This window comes from Calliopsis andreniformis, chromosome 3 (assembly GCF_051401765.1).
Source record: "Calliopsis andreniformis isolate RMS-2024a chromosome 3, iyCalAndr_principal, whole genome shotgun sequence".
NCBI classification, from domain to species: domain Eukaryota; kingdom Metazoa; phylum Arthropoda; class Insecta; order Hymenoptera; family Andrenidae; genus Calliopsis; species Calliopsis andreniformis.
The window spans coordinates 3,153,604-3,180,688 of record NC_135064.1 but is presented as its reverse complement, the minus strand read 5'-3'; the positions used below and the strand labels follow the sequence as shown (position 1 = coordinate 3,180,688).

At 32.5% G+C, this 27,085-nt stretch overlaps 1 protein-coding gene across 10 annotated transcripts; it reads left to right on the top strand.

The window, feature by feature from the left end:
• Positions 1-1,471: 1,471 nt before the first annotated feature.
• Positions 1,472-25,269, top strand: Axo (axotactin). Of its 10 annotated transcripts, XR_013001524.1 has the most exons (31): positions 1,472-1,681; positions 5,312-5,662; positions 7,038-7,363; positions 8,817-9,149; positions 9,241-9,398; positions 9,775-9,878; positions 10,873-11,225; positions 13,388-13,556; positions 13,634-13,749; positions 14,456-14,562; positions 14,639-14,984; positions 15,790-16,067; positions 16,435-16,675; positions 16,734-16,964; positions 17,044-17,451; positions 17,533-17,736; positions 17,874-18,273; positions 18,364-18,611; positions 18,691-18,969; positions 19,042-19,241; positions 19,302-19,599; positions 19,739-19,889; positions 19,998-20,163; positions 20,234-20,390; positions 20,562-20,740; positions 20,880-21,309; positions 22,082-22,161; positions 22,751-22,912; positions 23,551-23,648; positions 24,258-24,312; positions 24,564-24,646. XR_013001524.1 is itself a non-coding variant. In XM_076374753.1 (30 exons), exons 4-30 carry the CDS (start codon positions 8,831-8,833, stop codon positions 24,710-24,712), a joined length of 5,988 nt encoding a protein of 1,995 aa, XP_076230868.1. In that variant the 5' UTR covers positions 1,472-1,681; positions 5,484-5,662; positions 7,038-7,363; positions 8,817-8,830; the 3' UTR covers positions 24,713-25,269. The 10 variants fall into 10 exon arrangements, 9 of the variants coding, with proteins under 9 accessions (XP_076230868.1, XP_076230870.1, XP_076230872.1 ...); XM_076374753.1 differs by lacking the exon at positions 23,551-23,648 and having other exon boundaries at positions 5,484-5,662; positions 24,564-25,269; XM_076374755.1 differs by lacking the exon at positions 23,551-23,648 and having other exon boundaries at positions 20,001-20,163; positions 24,564-25,269.
• Positions 25,270-27,085: the final 1,816 nt, after the last annotated feature.

The following is a 27,085-nucleotide window of genomic DNA, read 5'->3' as shown; positions in this document are numbered from 1 at the left end:
GGCGCTATGGACCAATAGGCGGAACAAAATAAAATACACAACCGAAATCCATGAAATACTTTTTTAGTTTATACTAACTAATATCAAATGTTATTTTCATCAGTATTTATAAATCTTATACAATAATCGTATGTAATGAGATCTGTAGCCAAAACTATACTAGAGAATTTTAGTTGTGGTGTACTTTATGGATTTCCTATAATATAATATGAATGTGTGCAAATACTTATGCACGATAGTACATAATTAAAAGATGAGGCTATCAAATATAAGCACCCGTGAATTTCCATCATTATTTTGATGTCTATGACCAATCCCCTGAAAATATACCATATTTTTAACAAAGCGCATATTTACCTGCCCTATCGTTCATAAGTATTTAGACACTTGGTATTCGAAAGTTTTCCTAAATGAATTGTCTTCAAAGAATATTATTCAAGTCTAAAAAAGAATTAATACAAGTTTAATATTATTCGTGTCCCTGGAATCCATTAGGGGCAATGCATTATAGGGGACTTTTCATGGGACACGAATAGTAATTATAGTATATATTCAAAATTATACTAGCAATATGACGATTAACAGCGACCTTAAAATTATAATAGTGACCATCACAATCACCCAATTTGAATTCGATTGAGAAATTGTACAATGAAATGAATCGTAAATTCGTAGGACAAGTGCTCAAACTCAGAAAAATAGCTATGCATTTATCTATCAGATAGCTGGAAGAAAATTCAAGAAACATTATTAAAAAAATTAATTGCTAAATTATTTTAAATAATCAACGTTATTATTGTCCAGCCAGGAAGATGTAAATGGATACAAGTTCCAGACACCAAAATAAGACAAGAATCAAGAATATTGAAATTGCGATTTAGCTTTCAGTTGAAACACGATGAATCAAACAGTAAGTACCATTCTCAGCACGAAATTCGTGGCAAAGATCAAGCCATAGAAAATAATGATTATCATAACCCTTGTCCAGGTCAAAAATCGTGGAAAACTACCATACTTTTGTAAGACAAGTGTCATCTTAGATCTGTAATTATGATAGCTCCTACATTCTTTAGATGCTTATAATCAACAAACAAAGACTTAAAAGTAATTTCGTTATTCTTAATTTTCGCCTTCCTCAACAGTAAGAAGCTGTCGTTAAAATAACGATATGAATGGTTTAATCAGGATGCAACAAGTATACAAATGCTTATGGACAATAATGTTACTAGTTTGATCATCTACATGTTCAAAGCTACAGAGGTGAGAATTTCTAGCAGTCAATAGACCACAGTTTCATGCAGAAATTATCGAGTTAACCGGATACCTCCAAGACACCTTCTATAAAACTAGACCTCGTGATAGTCCCCTCAATTGATACGCGGTTGGCTGCGTGGGTGGAGGAAAAGCCTGTAGTACGACGGCGGCTCGGAGAATGAGTTAATGTGTTAGTCGTGAGCGCGATTCCGTCGCGTTGCGCGCTTCGAGGGACCAGCAGCCAGTAAAAGAATCATTTTTAACTTCGACAAACTCTAATAACAAAACAATACAATTAAAAATAATTTCTCGTTTGCTTCGTTGTGAGGAAATTAAACAATTTTGCTAAGAGACATGGTTTTCTGTGAAATTATTTAGAATGTGTAGCTAATTACCAGCGGTAATTTTATGGACATGTTTGGAAAGTGTAAGTAATTTGATATTAAAGGAATTTGCGAAAGATTAGTGAAAGTGTAATTTAAGGAAAGCGAAAAGCAGTGGTTGTTTCGGGAACTGTGAAGAAATAATAGTGTCTGCAAAAATTGAAGTAAATTTTGAGTGATGCTGGTTAAAGAAAACGATTTGTAAAATTGAAAGTTTATATTACAGAACGCGGGTAATATTAGAATATTGAAAAATTCTCTACTTCAACCATAACCATAAACAAATAAATATAAAAATTCAGTTTTGCAATAACTGGTACTAAATACAAATGTAAAATACGAATTAACAAAACTTTTCACTCTCTATCATGTAGCAGAAATTTTTTTTTTTTAATTCAATAAATTACATTCAAAGGAATGTAATATTAAATCCTTAATACCTGTTTTCAATAAAGAGTTGTTTATTTTACTTTGTGGTAGGGTAGTGTGAAAAGGTAAAGCAGCACGAGTGAACATTTTTAAAGCATGACGCGCTTAGAGTGGAGCTCCATGCACGGCGATCATTAATCGCACCAATTAGAAGGTCATCCCTAAAAATTCAATTCGCTTGATGGAGCAGGACATCCGAAAAAAATTACCTGTGCTTATAAACTCGAATTGCTACAGATAATGTATAATTTTTTTATTTCTTTCGATTTTCTTCAAATACCATATGCATAAATAACAAACTACATATGTATACAGGTGGTTCAACACTTTATTTCCATTTATCAATAGATAATAATGGATCCAAAAATAGTACTTCTACAATTACTATACAAAATTAATTAACAGTTTGATTACATAGCACTTTGAAATTCTAATCTCTTTAACAATATTAGATTTTAATACTATTGTTATTCCCTTTAATACTGGAACTGTTAATGGCAAATGCATCTCTATTTTTATTGAAATAATCAACAGCTTTCTTGAAAAAAAAATCATAATCCAAAACAAATGACAATACGACATTTATTCAGCTTTAATTGAAACAACAATGTTGTTTCGATGTAAGCTCACAATTTGGAATCAATTACAAGTTTCTAAAGTGAATACCACAGAGGAAAAATTTGATAAGTCCACTTCATTCGATTTTCTGTTTTTGATGTCATCTGATAGCTAAAAAGGAATTCTATTACACATCACAATTGGAAAGATAAAAAACTTGACAGATTTCAAGACATACCTAATCATTTTCATAATAGGTATACAGGGAAATAACTTGACAAGTTCAAATGAAATAGTATAATTTGACAAATCCATAAAAACTCAATATTATTAAATAGTAATAAAATAATAATAAGATTATTAAATAACATGTTAGTACATACACAAAATACGAAAAGTTCTGAGGATGAACTAAGAAATAATATGAAGCAAATAATTAATAATAATAATACCCAAATTCTTTTACACTTTTACAGAGTGAAAAAAACACATATTGTACCTAAAACAAATTAAGAAAACACAATTCTTTTATGTGAGATTGGTATAGTTTTCCTCTCAATTTTAGAAAATGTGACTTGTCAAGTTATTTACTTGTTGTCTTCAAAACTAATTACCTTTTTTCTAAGATCCGTTTATGCACTTGCAACCTGAATTTGCCTTTTCAAAGTCAAGAATGAGATAAAGTATAAGAATGATCCCAAGAAAATATGAGTATACCGTCAAGCCTGTATCGAGACAACACTGTAAATAATACTTGTAAGCAATAAAGTATTTGAGGAGCAAATTATTTTAACTGGTTTAGTAGTTGCCAAGCTGTAATATAAGTAACCATAAAATTGTTTGTTGATCGAATAAAACTAATAAACTAAAACTTTAGGTATAAATTAAAACTTATTCTACTTAATCAAGAATTAATTTTATCAATTTTTGATATATCTGTGGTAAAACAGAACGACCTAAGTCTAACTCACATGTGCTTGTTTTCAAGACATTGGCATTTAAAGTTTTCAATTTCAACACTGTCCTATGGATTTGAGTCTTCGTAAACCTTTATTTTTAAGTTCTTTTAATACCGTTCTGTTTTTGAAAATATAAATTCTAAATTCCAGATCTTAATTAATATCTTAATTTGAATTTTTTTGAAAATCTGAAGTAAATCGTTTTGTCTTACAGCCACAGATGTTACAGCTTGGCTACTACCAAACCAATCAAAATGATCAGTACAATTTACCTGTTAATTATTTATATAGAATTTATAGTTATATAAAGTCATAAAATTATATTAAACTTTTTCACATAAAAATTTTCTTAAAATCTCCCAAAATAAAACACAAAAACAATACAGTAGTTAGACGGCTGACTCATCAAAGGGTTCACCGGCTAATTCATCCGTCCCCATTGATATGCGCGTCCGTCGTTCAGGTTCTAGGAGATAAACTTTATGTAAATCGAATCGTCTCCCTTCGGAGGATAAGATCGATGTAAGCGTCCTACGTGATTTCCGGTCGCGTAGCGGTCTTTCTTCTTTAAACGAAATCGTTGTATCCTCAGGAAGAGCGTGGACAATGAATTGCTTTTCATTCTGAGAATCGAGGTTCGTAAGCATCATCTTCAAATTCAGTGGCTATCTCGTTATGATTCATACAAATTAACTATTCTCAGTGAAACAACCCTCGCGTTGATAGAACTTAAATTTTCCCATGTGTCATTCTATTCATTTTTCATTCTTTTAATTTAATATTGAAAGTTCTGGCGGATAATTCGAAAGGAACTTTTTATTCGAAAGTTAAAAAATTGGAAAATATTGTTAATCTAATTGTAAACATTTTCATAGTGCTGTTTACTTGAAGAAAATACGGATAGATAAATGAATTTACAAAAATTGAAACGTAACATTGTTAAATTTGAAGAATACTGCTAGGTTAATAACAATTTCTTTGAACTCTGACTCCATGTAAAACTTCATTTTCTGTGCTTCATTGGTCTTTCTTAAAGAAAATTTCATGCGCTCCTTTCAGTAATACTTTACTACTGTAGGAAGATAATTAACGGAAGAGATGAAATTCGATTGCTCATTAGGTAAATGAGAAAAGGCTATTCTCTTGCTCGCGTTCTCCTCTTTAAATGTACGACTGCTACAATGACCCAGTCGCCAGCGTTGCTCGATATATCGATTTTCCGAGGACAACAGAAGGAGTGCCCGTGGAAAAGTGCTTCATCTTGCTACTATGAAATAAGAAACACTTCGAGGAGAACAGCAAAAAATTATAATGTCTAAAACGAGAATTTAGAATAGCGTACCTTGATTGTTTCTCTTCAAAGAAGAGAACAAAGAAGAGAACATTTTTAGTGGAAAGTTTCAGTATCTGCTCAGAAGCCTACAAAAATGTTAGGACGTATATACTGTAGATAAAAAATTTAGAATCTTTTTCTGAATTGAAGAATATTAAGTTGCCTCGTTAAACACATAAATTGAGCAACGATAAACAATCATATTAATTTTTCATTATAGTACCAACTATAAATCAAAAACACTTTATCACACAGAATACAACTAAACGATAGAAATCTAAAATGAAGACCTTGAAAACTTTAAACTGAAAAACTGTAACAATTAACTAAATTCACATCCCTTATTAAGCATTCTTAACAATTCCTGCTGCTACTCTCATTTTAAAATTCTCCAGTTTTAGAAAACCTTATGTTTATTCCTGATACCGTGACGATTTCACTAAAAGAAAGTAGAAAACAGGCAAAGGGTTGTGCGGAAAAGTGTCGGTGGTGACGGGATTGCAATGAAAGTCAATAAACCGTGATGAGTAAGAGAGAACATCAGTCGGAGTGGTATTAATAAATTAGTGTCTAGTTGTTACGAGCAACGGCAGCAGGAGCATCAACAGGAGGCGGAGGAGCAACGGTTAGAAGAGGAGGAAGAATAGGAAGAGGAGACGTGATGGCGATGACAGGAACGACAATGGACAGTGATGAATGTTCGATTCTCTCCCTCGCATGCTTTCGAACTGTTTAGGCGTGAGAAGGTTCGAAATTTTTCAGTATTATATGAAGTTTATATCTAAACATATTTTAAAAAGCTTTTTGGAAAATTTAAGTCATACTCCAAGAAACACGAGTCTTTTGAATCATTAAAATTTCCCCTTTATAAATTTATACTTTTAAAGTTAGTATTTTCGCACTATTGGCGTCCACGATTTTTAATATTCATAAGACGTTTATCTCATCATTATACAGATTTGAGTTTTTACTGTATTTTTACTCTGAAAGGAAAAGTTTCCTTTAATCTTTCCTCTACTAAAAATACAAATTCAAAGATAAATTTAAGTTTTTTAAAAACTTGTGTCTTTCAACTCTACTGAATTCAAACATTATTATCTAAGTCTTCAAAATTTATATAAATTCTAAACGTGAAAACTGTTGATATATTTGATTTGTCCGAAATAAGGAAACATTCTTCAAAAATCTCATATTTGATAAATTATCAAAATTATCAAAATAACATTTCAAACATAAAAGTAGCAATACATTTATCTATCTTAATTTAAAAAAATTTAATTTTTTTTTTAATCTTAATTTAAATGTATAAATTACTGATACAATTAACTCTTTCAACTTTATATATTATTTTTAAACTTTAACAAGTAACTTTGGGTAAATTTTATTCGAAATGAAAATAAAAAAGAAATACTGGGGATAATACTTAAGTTCATAGTTAAGCTCTAAAGATAAAAGATGAACAAAAATAGTCATAAAAATAATTCCAAATCTTGTGGCAAATTTAGTTATTACCTATTTGGTTATTTGCTAATTTAAATAGTAAACTGATTAGTTTCAATAATATTTCTGGAAAATGTCATGAAATTTATTTTATTTCATAAATTAAACACTTGTAGTTGAAAGATGAAACAGCTAGAAATTTAAAAAATGCGTTATTTGAAACAATATGTGCTTATGTACTACTTCTAGCTCCTTGACGTTACAAAAATCTTTAAACAGAAATGTTAGTAACACATTTAACTTTTTTGAATTTAATACTCCCAAATCTCCCAATTTCTCAACCAAATCATTCTACCCTTCAAAATCACTACCTCTGCAGATACAGAATCCATGAATACATAAAACAGTAAATTTGCTCCGATTTCATTACAAGAAAGTATCCATAATAGTATACACAGAAAATTCATAATTCTCCAGTATATTAATTTTTGCAAATTATCTATGAATATTTTTCATTCCAAGTTGTATAAGTTGAGTTAAAACATATGTGGCCCCCAACCTGCCGGTTAAAGGCTTACCCATTCTAAGCTTCCAGGACATAAACATCCAATCCGCTGTAAAATTTCGTAATCTAGCTCGGTGTCCAAACCGATTCAATAACTTCTCCATCAATTCACCCAGTGATTTGAATCATCTCGAGCCCGTCACGACGACTAGGAGGATGAAGGTGGCAGCGTAAGGGGTCGGCGAGGTCGGTGGAGGAAGAGGAGGAGAAGGTGGTCAGAAGGCAAAAGTGAGCAAGGAGGAAGGAGGAGAAACGCGTACAGTGCGTGTAGCGTAGATACGCGTGTCGTTCGTGTGGGATCAGATTGTCGGTGTGTGCCAGTGCGAAAGAAGACAATTGACTCACAGCAGCAGTAGCCGCCGCCGCCGCCGCCGGGGGCCTTCTGACGTCACATCCTGTCCTCTGGCTAGTCGCGATCTCGTTTGGACCACGGCACATCAAGGTACGCAGATTCGTGCGTCCTCAATGTTTGGACGCAGAAAACTGTCAACGAGGCTAGCACGTGAAATCACGCCGCCTCCGATAGTTTCTCTTCAGCTTTATCCTTTCTTTTTCTATTCGATCTTCTTGTTTGCTGTTTCTTCAAGAAAAAATCACGAGGAGAATGAGAGATAGATATGTGAAAGATTAGGTAGATGTTTTGAGCTCCGGATATTTATTTATTATAGGGGATGAATGGTATTTGAGAACGTTTGAGAGTGATTTGAATTGGTATATGTGAGAGAAAAAACGTGTGAGAAGCTTTAAGATTTCTAACTTTTAAAGAGAAAAGGTAACTCAAGTCAAATTGTAACGAGAGGGTGATGTTTAAGAATGTTTGAAAGTGATTTGAATTAATGTGTGCGGAACGGAACACGAGTGACAACGTTGAAAAACATTTCTCAGTTTTGATCTAAGAAAAAGTAATTTCAATTATAGAGTTAACTATGGAGGAAGGATCATGTTTGAAAACGTTAGACAGTGATTTTAGTTAATGCGCATGAAATAATTTCTAAGGTTTAAAAATACATGATTCGTGTTTACGCATTCTTTAATTATACAAGTAGGGTAATGTTTGAAATTGTTTGAAGGTTAGTACGTTTGATCTTGATAAACCACAAGTATAATTTGTTTCTCTAGAGACAGAAATGTCTTTCAAGATTTGATAAAAAAGAGTCACTCAAATTCCAGAATTTTATAACTATAGAAGAATATTGTTTGAGGTTGTTTTAAAGTGATTAGAGTTGATAGTTCAGGTTTTTATCTAAAAATTTGGAAAGAGATTTATAAATTTCAGTAAAAAAGAAAATGTGACTTGAGATCAAGAACTTGCGTTAATTTTGATAGCGTTTGAGTTAATTTGTTATGTGATATGGACTGAATTTGCATAGAACTCAACTTAGGTTGAAAAAACGTGATTCAAATCCAGAAATTTCTTTATAAAACAAGAATGCTGTGAAGCTCGAAAATTAACTGTACAAAGCGTAAAAATACTGAATTCAAATTATAACTCAAATTTAAAACTTCAACTATAGGGTAAACGTGTCAATTGAAATAAATTTGAATCGTGTAGAAAGAAATAAAATACAATTCGAAAACAAGTTTAGAAGAAACAGGAACTACATAACAATATCAAGAATCATTTCTGATACTCAGTATAAGAGAGTACAATATGAGCTATAAAATTATTCATTATAGGAAAAGATGTTTGAGATTGTTTGAGAACTAATAAAAGCTAGTTGTCTGAGACATATTACATACGAAAACTGCGGTTGAAAATTTTTATCGTATGATTTAAGTTAAAGACAATTCATAAATTAAAAAAATGTCATTTAAGATGGTTCTAAAATTAATAGAAACGCATTAGAACTCATTCATTCAAAAGTAAATTTTTGAAAAAACTTTCTTAATTTCAGTGAAAGTATCGACAATGGCTAGCTACAACAAACGGATCTTCATGATCCTTACGTGGACAAACATCAGTACAATGATCCTAGCAAATCTAACCGATTCATCAGAAATGGACGAATTTGACGAAATGGACACGTATACTACCACCAAGAGGTCATTTCCCGACAGGTGTCTGGTTAAAACCGAGCCAGGACCCTGTAAACAGTACGTTCACAAATGGTCATTTAACAAAACAGAAGGAAGATGCAGAATGTTTCCCTATGGTGGCTGTTTGGGTAATGAAAATCGCTTCAACTCAGAAGCCGAATGTCTTCACTACTGCCTGGGTGGTCCTGAACGTAATAATCTAATCTGCTTTATGGTTCATATGATTGCAAACAAATTGAAGCATTAGATATAATTTGAGGAAATTTTTTCTAATGTTTCTAGACACGTTGCCACCTTATTTGGTCACAAAAGGTAGCGTATTTGTGACGAGTACAGCGACAACAAGCACACTGCCTTCTACCACCGCCATCACCCCGCGTCCGACATTTACGCCTCCAGAACCAACCAGACCCCCAGTACCAAAGTATAAAAGAGGAAAGGTAAAATGATTAACACAAAATGTGTAAAATTATTTACAGAAATTACTTCTAGATGTGTTAGATTTTAGTGATATAAAAGTAATAAGTCACTGAAAGTATTCTAACGCTCTTAGTTTACCATACGAAAATAATTTCTAAGTATATGAAAATGTGAAGGAGAAAAGATCAAATCGCGTATGTGATAAGTTTACACTACATTGTAGTGTCCTCTTTTTGTTCAAATTTATATATTTACTTAAAGTGCAGAAAGAAATCCTGATAATGTGAATATACTAATTATAAGTGTAATTACTTAGAGTTTAGTGAACAAGATTGGAATATTATGATTTTAAAAAGATTGAAATTGTGAAGAAATTGTTGAATAATTCTTCCACAGGAGTTAACATTTATGGAGTCCGGCTATGAGAAAACATTTATGTTTGCACAAAGTAATACGTTCATCCAACTCGATGGAACTGGCATAAAACCCTTCCAATTACGGTGAGTGCATTTAAAACTCTTAATTGTAAGAAAGCTCAAAATCCAGAAATATAAATTTATTTTGACAAACAATAACGACAATCAATTATTCTATAAACTTTTCTGTCTCATAAAATGATTAAGTCTAAATTTACTTTAAATATTGAGTATATACAACGGTAAACAAAAGAAAGTTTAAAAAGCAAACTAAATGAAGAATCATAATAATTTTACAAGACAAACTTATTGTTTATTTATGTTGTATAGAATGCGGAGTACCACAAACTGGATAAATCTTATCAATATAAAGTAAAATATCTATTAGAAAAGTTATTAGTAATGATGTATACAAAAATCAATTTTAAACTTTCTTTTGTCCGCTACTATGCAATCATTTATGTCTCTTTTACAAGGCAGTGTACAAGGTATACGCAGTACAGTGTACAAGCGGAAGAATGATTTTACAAGAAACAGTAAGTCGAAAATGTAGAATAACATTTTTGATATTATGTTTTTTTTCCGAGAAAATTGAGTTTGAATTATGGTCGGGTACAAATATAGTTTTGGGTGCTTAAAGGGTAGATGATTTAAGTTGAACTCTCTGGGTCTGACTATTGACTGTCTCTGCAGTATGCTAGAAGCATGCCCTTTTCCCCATTTACCCCTCGAACATCAAATACTATAGTTCAATACACTTGTACTTGGTCAAAATTCAAAGTCAATTTTAATTAAAAATATTTTAATTAAAAATATTTTATTCTATTATTCTATTTTATTCTATATTTTCGATGCATTTTTTCGTTAAAGTGACACATTTTCCCGCTTATGCTGCCAACTCTTCGGTACTCTGTATAAGTTTTATCTTTCACGTAACTGAGAGAAGATATTCGCCTCACCTATCAATTAAACAACTCGTTTATACATAAAAGCTGGTCTCTTATGCTCTTCAATTTTAGTTGAACTCAACTTCTTTAATTCTGATTTTAAATTTAGTTTCTTCAATTCTAATTTCCAGTCTCTGCCGTGAGATATCCTTCAAATTTCGCACAAAATTACCACATGGTCTACTAGTGTATCACAGTGTCAAGGATCGACCAGAAAGTCTAGATCCTTACGCTCTGTACGTGATTGTTGAAAAGGGTCAATTAAAAGTGGTTCATGTATTTGGAAAACGATCGACTAGTTTAACAGTCGGCGAAGGGCTTAACAGAGACGAATGGCACAGTGTCCTAGTGAGGATCGACGTTCACGGAGCGAAACTAATAGCCAGAGTGGACGATAAGCAAGAGGAGACAACGCTTAAAGTTCTGGAACACGTGATTAATTACGGTGTGTCTGAGGAGTTAGCATCTGTCGTTCTCATTGGAGGTAACAAAAATCTTTCGTTTATTTCATAAAATTTCATTTGAGAGGGGACACCCTAAAATTAGTCTATGAAAATTTAGTATGTAGAATAGACTTCAAAGTCGTAATTAATATAATTAATAAATACACAAGGCGTCCCACATAATTATCGACACGCAATCTCAGAATTTTCCTTAAACGTTACAAAAATTGTATTGGACAAATCTTGAACAATACTTAATTTTACGTAACTGTCATAAATCAGAATGTTCTTATACCTACATTTTGCGAAGATATAATGTTAATTCTTGTTTTTGAAATGAAATTACAATTCTTTTTAGTTATCTTTTAGTAGAGTGAACTATCATTCAGCAACAATAAACACATTACAAAAAAAGAACATAATTTATACGACATGATTATAGTATACTGAAATAAGTTATAGCGACAACAAATTCAAATTTATTTTATCGCCCAAAACTGTATGTACTTATGAGGAAACATACTTACTTTTGTTGTTATTATTACTATTCAAACACTTATTGTAAGTGAATATATACCTACTGTAGCGCTACACACGTTATATTCATTATTTAAATGCAATTTATTTTCTTTTTGTGGCATGAATTTATATTCGTTGAATTTGTTATGATCTGATCTGATAAAATATATTTTTGTAATATTATTTTGCCATCAAAAATAGAAGTCAACATTCATATCTCCAAACAAATGCAGATAAAAGAGTTAAAACAGTCTATACAATATTAATGAATGCTATATGTGTATATTTAATTGTACACTAAATACAATAACAATTTCTTCATTAACCATTTTGTTATCGAATTTTCCTAAATTCGTTAATTTTGATATGAGTTTTTCTCAAAATTGGAATATAAATTAAGTCACGTTGTATAAAAAAGCTAAAAGTTTTCCAACAGAAATACACAATCCTACGATTGTTTCTATGCATTTCTGTCAAGTTTGCAATTATTCAATTTGATCATTCATTTGTCCTAGAAGGTAAAGAATTTGTTTAGCCGGTTGAACAATTTCAAAGAGTACACTGCACAATTGGCCTGAGAACCATTATGTTGGTTTACTCTTATTAAACTCTTGAAGAAAATGTGCCAGACACATAAAAACATTTTTAGTTCCATTTAAGTTTTCTTTCCGCCCCTTCAAATATTTCAACATATCTATACTGATAATACCCTGTGCATAATAGAAAATTATATTTTATAATAAGGTAGCCTACAAAGTGATTCAGAATTACAAGTGGATCGTAAGGGAAAGGTCTTTAAGAGAAGACGATTTAAATTACATTTACATTTTTTATTGAATGAAAAATGTAAACTTTATTACCTCGTAAAACTTGAAGATTTATCAATCACTATTAATGATCAGATTTCTCGTTACATTTACTAAAATGAGATAATTCGTTTTAGCAATTATTATTCAAGCAACGCATTTTAGGGAAAAGTTGCCGAATTTGTGCCACTAAAATGTTTTTTACCCTAGGCAGGTGATAAAAAAAGTTACTATCTACTAATGTTTTCAAGGTAATATAATTGATTTTTCTCAAGATATATATAATACGAAAAGTTAAACGAGTAATTTTGTATGATTGTAGTATCAATCAACTTAAAGCAATCGGTTTCCTAGAATGGACCTTTGATTTTCGAAGTTGAATCACTGGATTAATGTGTAAAAATGATTGTTTTTTTTTTTTTTAAGAATAAGTTAAAAAAAATATATTATGTATATATCAGCATATAAACACAAATATAAGCGAAACATATTGCTTGGAAAATTACCTATACATCACAAATTACGGTAGTGGTCCAACCTAAACGCCGGCTTAAATTCGACAACCTTCTTTTACTATTTGACACATCATAGTAAAAGTCAATTTATAAAAAACATCATCAAAATACCACAGAAACGTGAATAATTAATATTTGCAAGACCGAAAGCTCTATTTTTGAAGTTTCTCAATTAAAAAATAAAACGAGATTAAAAATAAATGAGAATATTGTATTCATAATCCCTTACCACCCCTTGCTCAATTGACCTATAAATCTGACCTCGTTATATTGTAGGCTACCAACTTAACAGATTATACCTGCATAATAAAAAAATGATGAATGCTAAATCAATCTCTACATGAATAATGTATGCTTCGTTAGGATTGAGCTCCGAAGAAAGATTACACGGCGTTAAGTACATAATAGAGTCCTTTGTTGGATGTATCAGAGACATGGTTCTCAGTTCCGGTAAATCAGCCAGCGATTTGTTACCTATTCAGCCACTAATCGCTACGAAGCACGAAAACGTGAAAGAAGGCTGCATAGACAAGTGAGTTCTCAAGAGATACCCTCTTACATAGCACCAAGCTCAAAATCCTCACAATACAATCTCATGGTACATTTCAGGTGCAGAACACGAGAGAATCTTTGTTTCATCTCCAACCAGTGTGTAAATCACTATAACAGTTTGACCTGCGATTGCTTCGGGACCAAATATGAAGGCGAACGTTGCGACGTATATAGTACGTATATTAAAATTAAAATTTCTGAAGAAACAACCCCATTCTTGATACAGAAGTACAATATTCCCTTGTTATATGTTTCTTGCTATATTTGCTATAGTTTAGTATTGTTTAAGATAAAAGAATTTCAGTTATAAACACTGTTACTCATTTTTAGTAAAATCAATGCGAATTATTACAATTGACCTCAAACATGTGTTCCTCGTTATAAACTTAATAGTGAGTTATAAACCTATATGGTGGAAATGTTGTACATACAGGGTGTTCGACAACAGGTATCAGAAATTTTTGGGAATGACTATACACACTATAATAAGACGAAAATAACAAATGACAAAATTGCGTATAAGACTTCATTTCAGAGTTATTAGTTATTGGGAAAACGCCTAAAATATACGTGAAATGTATTTTATTTGGCACTTATTCTACTAATATTACTATCTGATCTGGTTAATACCTGTCGGCAGTAGAACAAGTCCTAAGTCAGACATATTTCAAATATATCTTAGGCATTTCTGTAACAGTTAATAACTCTGACACGAAGCCTCAATCGGCCAAACATATTTTCGTCATTCGCGATTTTCGTTTTATTTTAATGTGTAGAATCACTCTCTAAGATTTTTTATACCTGTCGTTGAACACCCTGTATATTATGAAAACCAAACCGAAGAAATCTTAGCAGAAACACCGTAAATTATTTTTTTAGCGGCTACAATTCTAACATTGAGAGGCTCCTCCTATGTATCTTTTCGCGTTTACGATTGGAAAGATAGAGTTCATTCATCCGTGAACAGAATAAGCCTTGCATTCAAGGTAAAAACTAATTAGCTGATTACACTAGACAGTGTCTTAATTAACAAATAAATAATTAATTTGTCGATTTACATAGACAAAATGGGATGACTCAGCTTTGTTTTACGCATCTGGCGAAATCGATGGGACGCCACATTATGTGGCAGCTTCCATCATGAATGGATCAGTGCATGTTGAATTGGATTTTGGACACAACTCGAAGATTGCTACTGTGCTTGGTGATTACGTTACTTCGAATCATTGGAACAATTTAACGATATTCCACAATGGATCCTTAGTGTTCGTTAGTTTGGATGACGAAATAAAGGTGTTAGAGGTACCTGGAGACAATTATAACATGATTATTGACCCTGAAATTTATATTGGCGGTGGTCCTGAGCTGCACAAGAAGAAGGGTCTTCTTTCGCACAACAACTTCGCTGGTATGTGCATATAAATTTTACTTTAGTTTCTACTTAACAAGATATAGGAATTTGTAAGGCAAAAACATCTACATAAAATCTACATAAAAAAAAATTAACAATATCAGAATGCGTCCGTTTCAAAACCTTTCAACTCTACCTAAATCATTTTTTATTGCCTATCATAATAATAATGTAAATCAAGATGGTAATATCTGGTGAACCACCTTGTGTATGTAAGTGTGTAAGTGTTAGAATGTAATATATAAAACCCAAAATCCGTCGATATCCGATCTAACTAAATAATTAAAACTAGTTTCGTCAAAGACTTTTCATCAATACTAGTAATAACCAGGTAATTTTAGATCTGAATATGTATATCGATTAGTACTCATTCCAATTAATTTAAATCAGTATTAACGACACATATTTATCTTCAAAACCTGTTTTCAGAAAAAAAAAAAACTAGAAGTAACTATAATTGCTATCTCATAATTTTATTTGTCAGTATATAAAATAGTAATGTGATTCAGATATCTGTTATTTAAAGTAACTAGACACTTTGGGTTTTCTACTAATTTTGGCCAGTCATACATGTATTAACTTTCTTGAGTAACAACAAGTAACTATAAATAGCTATAACAAATAAGATATAGTTAATTTATCTATATTTCAGCATCTTATGAATTTCTATATCTATAACCTTTTCATTTAATCTATGTTTTCTTATTTTATAAATATGCTAATACTTTTCATCAAAATGTGAATAATATCGTCTTCTTCATCTTTTGTAATTAAGATTAATTAAAATTAATTGAATATGTAGGCTCGCTAAAATACGTATTCTTCAACGACAAGTCCATTATCTACGAACTAAAACGATTCAACCCCATGGTACATTATATCGGTGTGCTAGAGCCTGAATATTACGAAGCGGATGTTGACGTAATCCCAATAACGTATCCATTTGCTGGAAGTCATATTTGGTGGCCGATAGTACGAACAGATTCCCTTAAATTAAACTTTGACTTCAAAAGCTCGAAGCCTGTAGCGGTGGTCGCATCAGGGGATGTAAAGAGCAATCGTGGCCTTGGATATTGGGAGGTAAGTCCGTGAGAACTTAACTTCACTCGTAGTTCAGATTTCATTAATTTTGGTGAGCTAAAGCGAGTTGAAGCGAGTTTGAATGAATTGAAATTAGTTGAAAAGAATTAGAGCGAGTTAAAGTTAGTCAAATCAAATGGAGCAGATTAAAATCAATCTAAAAAGATTGGAACGAATTTGAGAGAGGTATATGAATTTGTAAGATTCAACTAAAAAGACCAACTGAAAAACTATGAAGAGAAACTGATATAAACTGATATAAAAAGATATAAAGAAAGTGGCTTAAATGTTGTTTTCTGCCGTTCACTACTAAAAAGTTAAACTATAATTTGACTTAACTTAAAATATTATTCTTCTATGTCTTCAGCTTCGCCAAGTCAATGACGAAATCCGTTTCCAACTAATCCCCGTGTTGTCAGAGAACATCACAGTCTCAGCAGCTGTCAAATTTCCACCTTACAACACATCCTGGCACGCAGTTGAGTTGAACTACACCAAGGGGGAACTTAGTATCCTAGTGGATTACAGAAACAAGCAAAGCAAATTGTTCTCCATGACATTCGAATTGGGGGACAAAGTTATCATCGGAAGTGGAAAGAGCAACGCAGGTATGTCTGAAGATAAATACATCATAGAAACAGTATAAAATAGTATTCTCTGACTTAGGCTTGGTCGGATGCATGCGTGAAATACGAGTGAACAATGAAAGAATAGAACCCAGATATGTGGTTAACACCGAAAGAGTTATTGGGGAGGTTGCTCTGGACAACTGCCAGTTTGTGGATCCTTGTACCAGACCCAACACTTGTGAGCATGGAGGCAAGTGCTCGGTGAAAGAGGATAGAATCACTTGTGATTGTACTGATACCGGTTATATTGGAAAAAATTGTCATTTCGGTCAGTGGATCTTCGTAATGTAAAAAAGTATTGGTACAATATGTCTAAAGCAATAATGTGGAATTATGATTCATTTTAGCTCAATACAGAAAGACATGCGAGGAGCTAGCTCTATTAGGCTACACTCAAGATGATGTCTATAAGATTGACATAGATGGAAACGGTAGATTTCCACCTGCTCTCGTGAAATGTGAATTTCAGTCCATCGAGGATTCAACAAAGACTATAGTGGAACACAATCTACCTTCTCAGGTCGACGTCAGATCTATCGCCGAGTCTGACTTTTCTTTCAACATCAAGTACAGACAATTTACCGCAGAAATGCTTCAGGAATTGATCTCTCATTCATTATACTGCAGCCAATATGTCAAATACGATTGTTACAAAGCTCCCTTGGAGTTGCATAGTGCTACTTGGTTCCTTGGTTCAAAAGGAACCACCGTAGATTACATAGGAAATGTTAACAGAGGGTCCTGTCCTTGCGGAAGTGAGTGTCAATATTTTAAATGGCATTGGTTCCCTTTCAACTTTACATTTGTGACTTCTTTAATTATAACCTGTATTTCAGTGAATAGGACTTGTGTTGATCCCAACTTGAGCTGTAATTGTGACGTTTCTGCTGGGAATGCGGGCAAGTGGCTTTCTGATGAAGGTTACTACGAAACACCAGATTCCTTAGGCATCACGGGAATGGTCTTCTTGCAGCAAAGAGATCTTGAAGAGGATGCGCAGGGTCGAATTACTTTGGGTCCATTAGAATGTGTTGAAACGAGTAAGTAATAGTCTTATCAATTCTCAAAGCGTTAGGTACTCATAAAACACCTTCTTGTCAATACATAGAAAACGCTCACCCCCAGTTTTATTTTCAGTTCCTTTCTTCTATTAAAGTTCAATGTTCAAATTTTTCAGACACCCAAAAGTACGTCGTCACTTTCACAACTTCTCAATCATATATTGAAGTACCAGGTTGGCGAAAAGGAGATATAGCGTTTAGCTTTCGAACAACTGGCGAGAAAGCTATTTTGCTTTACCAACCACCTATCAGAAGCAACTATCCATCCTTCATGGTCGCTCTAACTTCAGAGTATCGTTTGACATTCAATTTCACTCTGAATACTGGTACTATAAGAGAACTAGAAGTAAAGAGCAGAAGAAAATTGAATAACGGCGAGTGGCAAAAGATCTGGATTGACTACAACGACTATCATGTTAGATTTATGATCAACACTGATTTCCAAATGGTTGATCTGCTGCCTGAAGAAGAATTTGGACCCTTTGAGGGTTCTATGTTCATTGGTGGAGCTACTGCGTGAGTACTCTTGAAGGATATGTATATGTTGAATTGTATTATCTTACTATAAAATATTAATTTTTTTATAATGTATTTATCTTCTTTCAGAGAACACTTGAGGACCTCTTCAGTTCGCCAAGGGCTCATTGGTTGTTTCCGTGGTCTAGTCGTAAACGGTGAGATCTTGGACATTCACAGCTATATGTCGGTTCATCTGTCCGAAATTATAAAAGACTGCAAGCCTTCCTGTCAACCGAATAAGTGTCAGAACGGTGCCAGGTGCGTAGAACTCTGGAGCAACTTCGAGTGCGTCTGCGAGAACAGATGGGCTCATCTTGGCACCTATTGCGAGAGGAGTAAGCTTTTGCACCCAATTCGAAGACATTTATTTCAAGATTCTTTTCACCTGTAACGTGACCATTTCTTTTCGTTCAGACATAAATCAAAAGGCCTTGACTTTTACATCGCAAGAAGCTTTCTTGAAGAAGAACTACTTTGGTACAGATGAAGAAGACGAGGAGAAATTGTTACTGAAGAGCATACTATTGCAAAATATATTGATTAACCTAAGAACGTACGACACACATTCGTTGATTCTTTATGCGAACGATCATTTGAACAATTTTGCTCATCTCTATATCTCAAATGGAACAAGCATTGTCTACTTATTTAATGCTGGAAATGAGATTAAAAACATCACTGTGGAATATCCAGGTAATTGAAAATATTTCACCATTAAAACCTTTTATCAGAGATTCTTATCTAACCACGGTACATCTACTCTAGACGTGAATACAGGAATTTCTGTACAAATTGCTATCATTCGAAATGAAAAATCAACGACATTGCACGTGAACGAGTACAACGCTACCTTAAACGCAACCCCTGTACTACTCGACACGTACTCGAATAAACCTTGGATAAACCCAGAAAAAGAAGTCCTAGCTCCACAAAGACCACCAGCACCACCCACCAGCTATTTTCAGGTGAGCTTTCAGGATTTTAAATTGAATTGAATGTACGCAATGATCAGCAATCTTACATAGGTGAATCTAGGAGGCTTTGACCCGGATGATTTGCTGAGGGTTGGCAAAGAAGGCATGCTGATAAAGGGTTACGTTGGCTGTCTGCGTGGATTGATGATTGGAGAGTATCTGGTGGACCTTCCGAATTTGGCTAATGAAGCAAATCACGAGGGAAGCAAGGGGGTCCTTCCAAACTGTCATATGAAATGTGACGCTATACCTTGTAAAAATCTGGGAATCTGCACGGAAGATTTTGGTAGGCAGGAGTCTTCGTGCAATTGTGAACTCACGTCCTATTTTGGAGAGTACTGTGCTGATGGTAAGAATATATAAAGTCTTGGAAAGCATAATTATAATCATTTACTTAAGTTTAGGACATCTGTCCAATCTAGATAACGAGTGCAATTATAAAAACTTTTATAAGCTTTATAAGTTTATAAATATTTATTTTCTATTAGAGAAGGGAGCAGACTTCAGTGGCGAGAGCGTTCTCCAACGCGAATTCGACCTCGTTGGTGAAGTTACTCAAGTAAAGGTTCAACTAGCATTCTCCACAAACGAACTTCGACAGCGCACCACAGCACTTTTACTTCTACAAACAGAGAACAAGTAAGTGCTTAATGATCCTTTTACTTTCTCATTTCATTACTTTTTTTATTTTGAGTATCCAAGTCGCTGCTTGAATCTCGAATGTCTTTCGAAAACTTTTCTATCCAGAAGGAGCTACTACCTGCTGGTTGCGTTGACATCAGAAGGCCAGTTGATATTTGAAGAAGACAGAGAAGGATCGGCTTATGGAGTACGTTTGAATGACAGGAATTTCTTAAATGGTGCCAGACACAGTGTCTACTATGTTCGTGATAACAACACAGCTACACTTTTAGTACGTTATTTATATTTCATCAGAAATATCACGTTTTAATTTCTTTTTAATAACATTTTTTCGCTTGCAGATCGATCGTGAGCCTGTGCAACTTTTACCAATTCCAGTGCTCAATCTAGGGGACGATGAAGATGAGACTCCAGGTGTCACCGAAATACAACTGGGTGGTCTGAATACAACAGATTCTAGATTCAGCGCGTATAAAGGATACACTGGCTGTTTGAGCAGTGAGTGACACGTTAAATCGTCAATTAAATTAAAAATCTGTCACCCCAAATCGATTCATCCGCAGTAACACGCGATTGCTGTTCTAATAGGACACTGTCTTTTCTTATGTTAGACAAAACGATCATCAGCCACATTGCAAATTCGAAATGACGGATACCCTCTTCTTATAGACGTCGTGGTATCGATCAATGACGGTCCTGGTATGAAGCCGCTCGAGGAATATATGCTCTTTACAAAACAGGGAAGCGAAACCGTCAGGGCGACAATTCCTGCTGGCGTTAGGAGCGCTCAGTGCGCTGTCTTTCATGCACAACCACGTGGACTCGACCCACCCCGGAACGATAGTGTGGTAAGGACTTGACATTCTCTAAGCAAGCCTATAATCTTTATGTTTTTACTGTGTAGACGTGACTCTTACATTTATTAATTATTATTCAAATTTTTGCACCAAAAAATGTGTTCAAAGTTACTTGAACTTTCTGTCAAAGGGTCGCGATAGAGCTTGGGTAGAAGATCCCCCAGAAAGAATACTGTACAAGTCTCAGTACTCCGACGCGACACAGGAGGAACAAGGTGCTGGTACTTATATTTTCATTGCACTGTGCTGTGTATTTGTGACAGCAGTAATTGGTTGTATCTACGAGGTTTGGCGAAGTGCGAGGAAAGATCGACGTCGTAGACGAGCATCCAGCGTTACTGGTACTTCAACAGTGCCTCCTTCTGGCTCTCAAAGATGGCAATCACAGCAATATACAGAGCCTTTGGCAGCTGGAATGAAAACGGTGGGCTTCAAAAATGTGAACGAAGATGAGAAGAGACCTAACGGTACGCACGTGAAGCCCCAAAACAAAGAGTACAAACCATTACCCAACGTAGAATCTAAAGACTTAATTAATGATAAAAGGATTCATATAAAAGGTACGTTCTTTGGAGTCTGCACTTTTGCTTTAAATTTCAAGCAAAAGATATAATAGCAAATAAACAGCAGTTGAGGAACATATTAATGAGCAATGGTTGATGAATACAAGGTGTTCGGTTATAGATGGGAGAAAATTTAAGGGATGATCCTAATCTTAAAAATGAGACTTCACAAACGAGCCTTTATTTATCAATTATAAGCGTTTAAAGAAGACAGTGACTATCATGTCCAATATCTACTGGTGGAAGAGAAGCATTCACTTCACAAAGCGACGATGGGATGCTATGACTCTCGACCCAAATGATAGCTATGATAATCATTATCTTCACAGTCTGATTCCTGCTATGACGATGTTACTCAAATTTCCAAACTTCAATCTTTTTAACGCTTATAATATATTAACAAATGTAGGATCAACCGAACTTTCATTACTTTTTATTTTCACCTCATTTTTATGTCTAGAATTATCCCTTCTTTTTCTTTCACACTCAGACAAACCCTTAAAGAAGTCCATATGGAAAATATTATGATCAAAGTTATTGATGACAAATATTAGTTGTTTCTATCTAATTATTTGGTCAATATAATTCAGAAACTTAGTGTTTATTTAGAGCTAAATTTCTAAATTTTTAAATATTTCTTAAGTAATTTAGAAAACAAAAATTTTTATTTTACAGCAGATGAAGAATCTTAGTGTTTATTTAGAGCTAAATTTCTAAATTTTTAAATATTTCTTAAGTAATTTAGAAAACAGAAATTTTTATTTTACAGCAGATGAAGAATCAGAGAAGAAGGAGCTCCTAGGGGTAAATACAGGCAACATCACTAAACCTCCGAAACCAAATCCATTCGTAAAGATTTTTTCTTTTTTTTATAAAAATTACATATTAAATTCTAAGTAATTTGCAAAGTGGATCATACTGCTTTCTAATAATGTAATTAAAATGTTTAAACACAGATACGGAATATTCAGCAACTGTATGATGAACAAATGTTTTGTTTTAGACATAAATTTATACTGTGCCTACTTTGCAGATTCACTTTTGAAAACATAATAAAATTTAACAAAACGAACATATTTTAACAGTATAATTGCTTGTTAAAAGTAACTATTAGAAATTCTGAAGAAAATATTTGATAGTGCAAAGGCAATCGAAAAAGAATTTCAAACACAGATAATAACAAAAAATATACTTTTTATCTAATTATAAATTGCATTCAAAATATATATATAAAATATTCAGTTCATAAAATATATAAAAAAGTATATGTAACAAATTTTTTTATTAGTGCTACTGTGCATATTGTTTATTTGATAGATTTTAGAAAATAAAACACTAAATATGCATTTATAATATTAAATTCACAAAAAATGTTGAAATATATAAAAAAATGTCAATCCTAATTCAGATTTCAACATTCTAAATCATGTATTCACAGTCCATGGAGGATCTACAGGAAGAACCAGAACTAGAAGAGTGTGAAGAAGAAGAAGCACGTGAAGAATACGAAGATGATAATTCAAAACAGCAAAATCGGGACACGAGTGAGACAAATCAACCAAAGGAGGAGAATATTGATGACGATAATTTTGTGAAATCGGTAAGAAAAACATCAAAAAGTTACTCCTTGAATAGATAAGCTAATGTCTTTGAAAATTGTGAGTACTACATTGTCATAATAAAATTTAAATCTTTACTTTTCGAAACTTTCAAAGTATTTACAATTGCAATAAAATAAAAATAAATTGTGATCTAATGCGTTTAACTTAATAGAACTTGTAACACGAGAGACCTAAAACTTAAGAAGCTGATGAAATTTAGAAAACGCTATTAACTGAAAGTTGCAATCAATTTGAAGATATTCAAGGAATGACTTACTTCTATATAAAATTAAGTGTCATCAGTTTTATTGGATATGTTCATTAATACTTTGCTGTGATGCAACACACCAATATTATTCATCATTCATTATCATACATTTGTTATTATTTAATTTGTCAATTTGGTGTATATGTTTCTTTATTTTTTTTTTTTAATAAATATGCAATATTGATTATGTCACATGAACAACAAATAAAATACCCTTAAGACAATTGTTTTAGAATACTGTAAGATCTCCCTCTTCGAAATTCCCAAAAATGAAATATTTGTCAAAGAACACTTTGATAATAAAATTATTAAGAGAAATCTAAAATTGTTAAGGGTGATAAACACAATAAAAAAATATGCTACTTTCAGCCAGAAAATTCTACTATGATAAACGTTGAGGAGCATATTGAATCATTAAACACCAATTCTGAATACGATGATGCAAAAACACAAACCGAAATTTAGAGGTATCATTGTTATTACAGAATCTGTTTTATCATCTACTTTCTTCATGTTCTCTAACTTGTAACTATATGGTTCACGTCTGCACATTGAAATCGGAAAAATATTATCTGTTTGAAAATAATTACTAGTTAATTATTTTAAAATGTAATTACAGCATTATTTTTTACCGATTTTGCGAAAATTTAAATTTTTACCGTTACTCAATATGTAAAACGTGAAAGAGTACATTTTATAAATTTCTATTGCATGATTTTATACAACATATATATATAAAAAAGATTATACACTGTATCTTAACTACAACTTTTTCCTAGCCTGTCAAAATATTCATTAGTAAGAAATCAAGTACATTAAAATTATTCAATAAGTAGCAAGATTTGTAGTATACAAAGTCGACATAATAATCAAAGAGATGCATAAATCAATATTGCATGAATTACGAATGGAATACGAAAAAAAGCATCTATAATTGCATGTACATAGAAACCTTCTTTATCATTTCTGTATTAATTTTAATTATTGCTTTTAATTTCTTCCATCACATAAAACTAACTTAAAATATTAATCTTAATTATATGAATCTATCTAACAAAATATTTCAACCTATTTAGGCAATCACTAACAATGGTGTGGAACAAGCGCCGACAATCGAAAATTTCTCTGTAGGTCAGTATTAGTGCACGGTGTGCATGTGAAAACAAAATTGTATACATCAATTAGTTACAAACAGAATTAGTTTTAACATTAATTAAAATTTATCCGGATAATTGAATATAAATTTAAATACGTGAAAATATTGTTATTCTTAGAAACAGAAAATAAAATAAATTGTCAAAAAAATTTGAAGATAAATGGTGGATTACGTTATCTCCCTCGTAGCTAGAATTAGTTTTTAGTATTCATTTTCAACTTTTTAGATTCTACAAGGCCTTTGATTGTCAACCTGCAACCTATCTATTTACCAGACGGTCAAAGAACATTTGGAAGTCCATTAAACTATCTTGGAGCCCCAAAATTTCAACCGAGAAACAGAAATTCTATAGAATCAGTATTGTCTCTGGACTAATCATTAAAATATAAATATGTACAGAGTAATTTGTGCCGAATTTTCACAATGCTCTTTATTTGCATAAAAAACAACGATTTTTTAAATTATCAAATTAAAAGGTGTTCAGTAATTTATCATCAGAATGTTCTATTTTCTTAAAATAAGGAAGTTTTTAACAAGTTTACAAATTATTCCGTACTTGGAAATTTAAAATTAATTATTTTAATGCAAAGTACATATTAAGATTGACGAGTATAATTCTTAATCACCGACAGCTTGAACTTTAAATATTATGTGCAACTGACCGTGCGAAACATTTTTATTAGAAATTTTAATTATGAATGAAATCATTGAATCGAAATATGTACGTGATATTGCTACATTAAATATTCTAATGTAGTTCTCATACTTCCGACAGCAACACAATATATTGTAATTTATGTTAGAAGTAACTTAAATATAAAAGCAAACCTTTCAGAAAAGTGAATCGAAATCAATGACGTGATAGTCCCGCCATTTTTTCATATTAAATGTTGTCGAAAGAAACTTGTTCACAATTAATATTACAACTGGAAAATAATAATAAAATTATTTCTGATACATGTACGATCTTATATTGTCTTCCCTATGAATATTTATAAATACCTAGCAATAATAAATACGTATACATGTACGATTTAATTTGAAACAATAGAATTTGTTTCTGTTAGAATTTGGGTCGTAAATAATTTGATGACATTCTTATATAATTTCAAAAATAAAACCTTTTAGACGTGTCTGAGCCCATAATCGGTTAGAATTCAGTCTTTGACAAATATTGTACTTTGGTTAAATGGAGTAATAAAAAAAATTATTACTATTTTAGTCCTAAACGTAATACACAGAAATCGTACTTTGCCTAAAAAGTTTTATTTTTGAAATTATATAAAAATGTCATCAAATTATTTACAACCCGAATTCTAACAGGTTATAGGCCCTGTGTATGGTATGTAATCTATGTTCTATAGTTCTATGATTGTAATAACACTTTCTGTCTAGAGTCTATACTTTATATGTAGTTTATGTACGTGGTATATTTTCGTTCGTTCACATGTGCTTAAGTTACGAGTACAAGTAACCAAATAGATATCGTATCTACAATTTTTCACTTCAAATACGTGTCATCCAATTATTTACGACCCAAATTCTAACAGGTTATGGGCCCAGACATGCTTAAAAAGTTTTATTTTTGAAATTATATAAAAATGCCGAACGAAAATCAAAATAATTTTCAAGCATCAACAGCACAAGTATCCTTGCCGTAAATAAAAAGCATGAGCACGAATATTAGCATAGAAAAGCTCTCAGGTGTAGAAAATTATAATAATTGGAGTTTTCTTATAAAAATGATGGTGGTAAAGAAAGGTCTTTGGAATTATATTATGGGCCCTGATACAGATGCAATCCATGATCAGTTGGCTCTTGCAACTATTTGTTTGAATGTTCAGTCACAATGTTTTCCTCGTGTGAGAAGTGCAGGACTTCGAAAGAGGCATGGACAAACCTTCAAACTGCTTTTGCTAACAAAGGAGTTTGTAGACAAATTAGTCTTGTGAGAAAGTTAATGCAAATTAAAATGAAAGACTTTGCAAACATGGCAGAATATATAAATGGTTTACTGACAATTGTCATGCAATTGGAAAAAATAGGTCATAAGGTTGATGATGAAGAAGTTGCAGCTATAATGCAAGCCACATAAGCCACATAAGAAAAGCCCACAAGTGAGTATGTTAAAATATGCTTGATGCAAGAGAAACCTGAGTTATATTTTGAGAACACAGAATCTAATGAAACTGTGTTTGATGCTATAAGAGAAAATTTCTATAAATAAAGAGCAGAAGAAATCAAGAGAGCAAAAACTGTTGAACCTCATTGTCAATTGCTGAAAAAAACAGAGGCAGGAAGATGATATAGGCAATAACAATTCTAATATCAAGAAATCTGAAAAGACTTTGTTTGCTACTGCATTTGGGGCCTCTACATTTAGCGATAGGGATTGGTACATGGATTCAGGCAGTACTTGTCACTTAATTAAACACAAGGAATGGATGGCTGATTTTACAAATGCTGAACATACAAAAATTACTGTGGCCAATGACCAATGTATGTCAAGTGCTGGTGTAGGCAACGTAAAAGTTGTTTGTAAAAATCAGGAACCCAGAACTTTTCTTGACGTTATATATGTTCTAAATAGTATTGCGAATCTTTTATCAATCAGTAAAATCGCTGAAAGTAGTTATGTTGTATTTGACAGAGACAAATGTTATATACATGATAAGGATGATACCTAAGCAAGATGAACTTAGGGAAACTGTAATGTTAAATAAACAAGTTTCAATAGACATTTGGCAT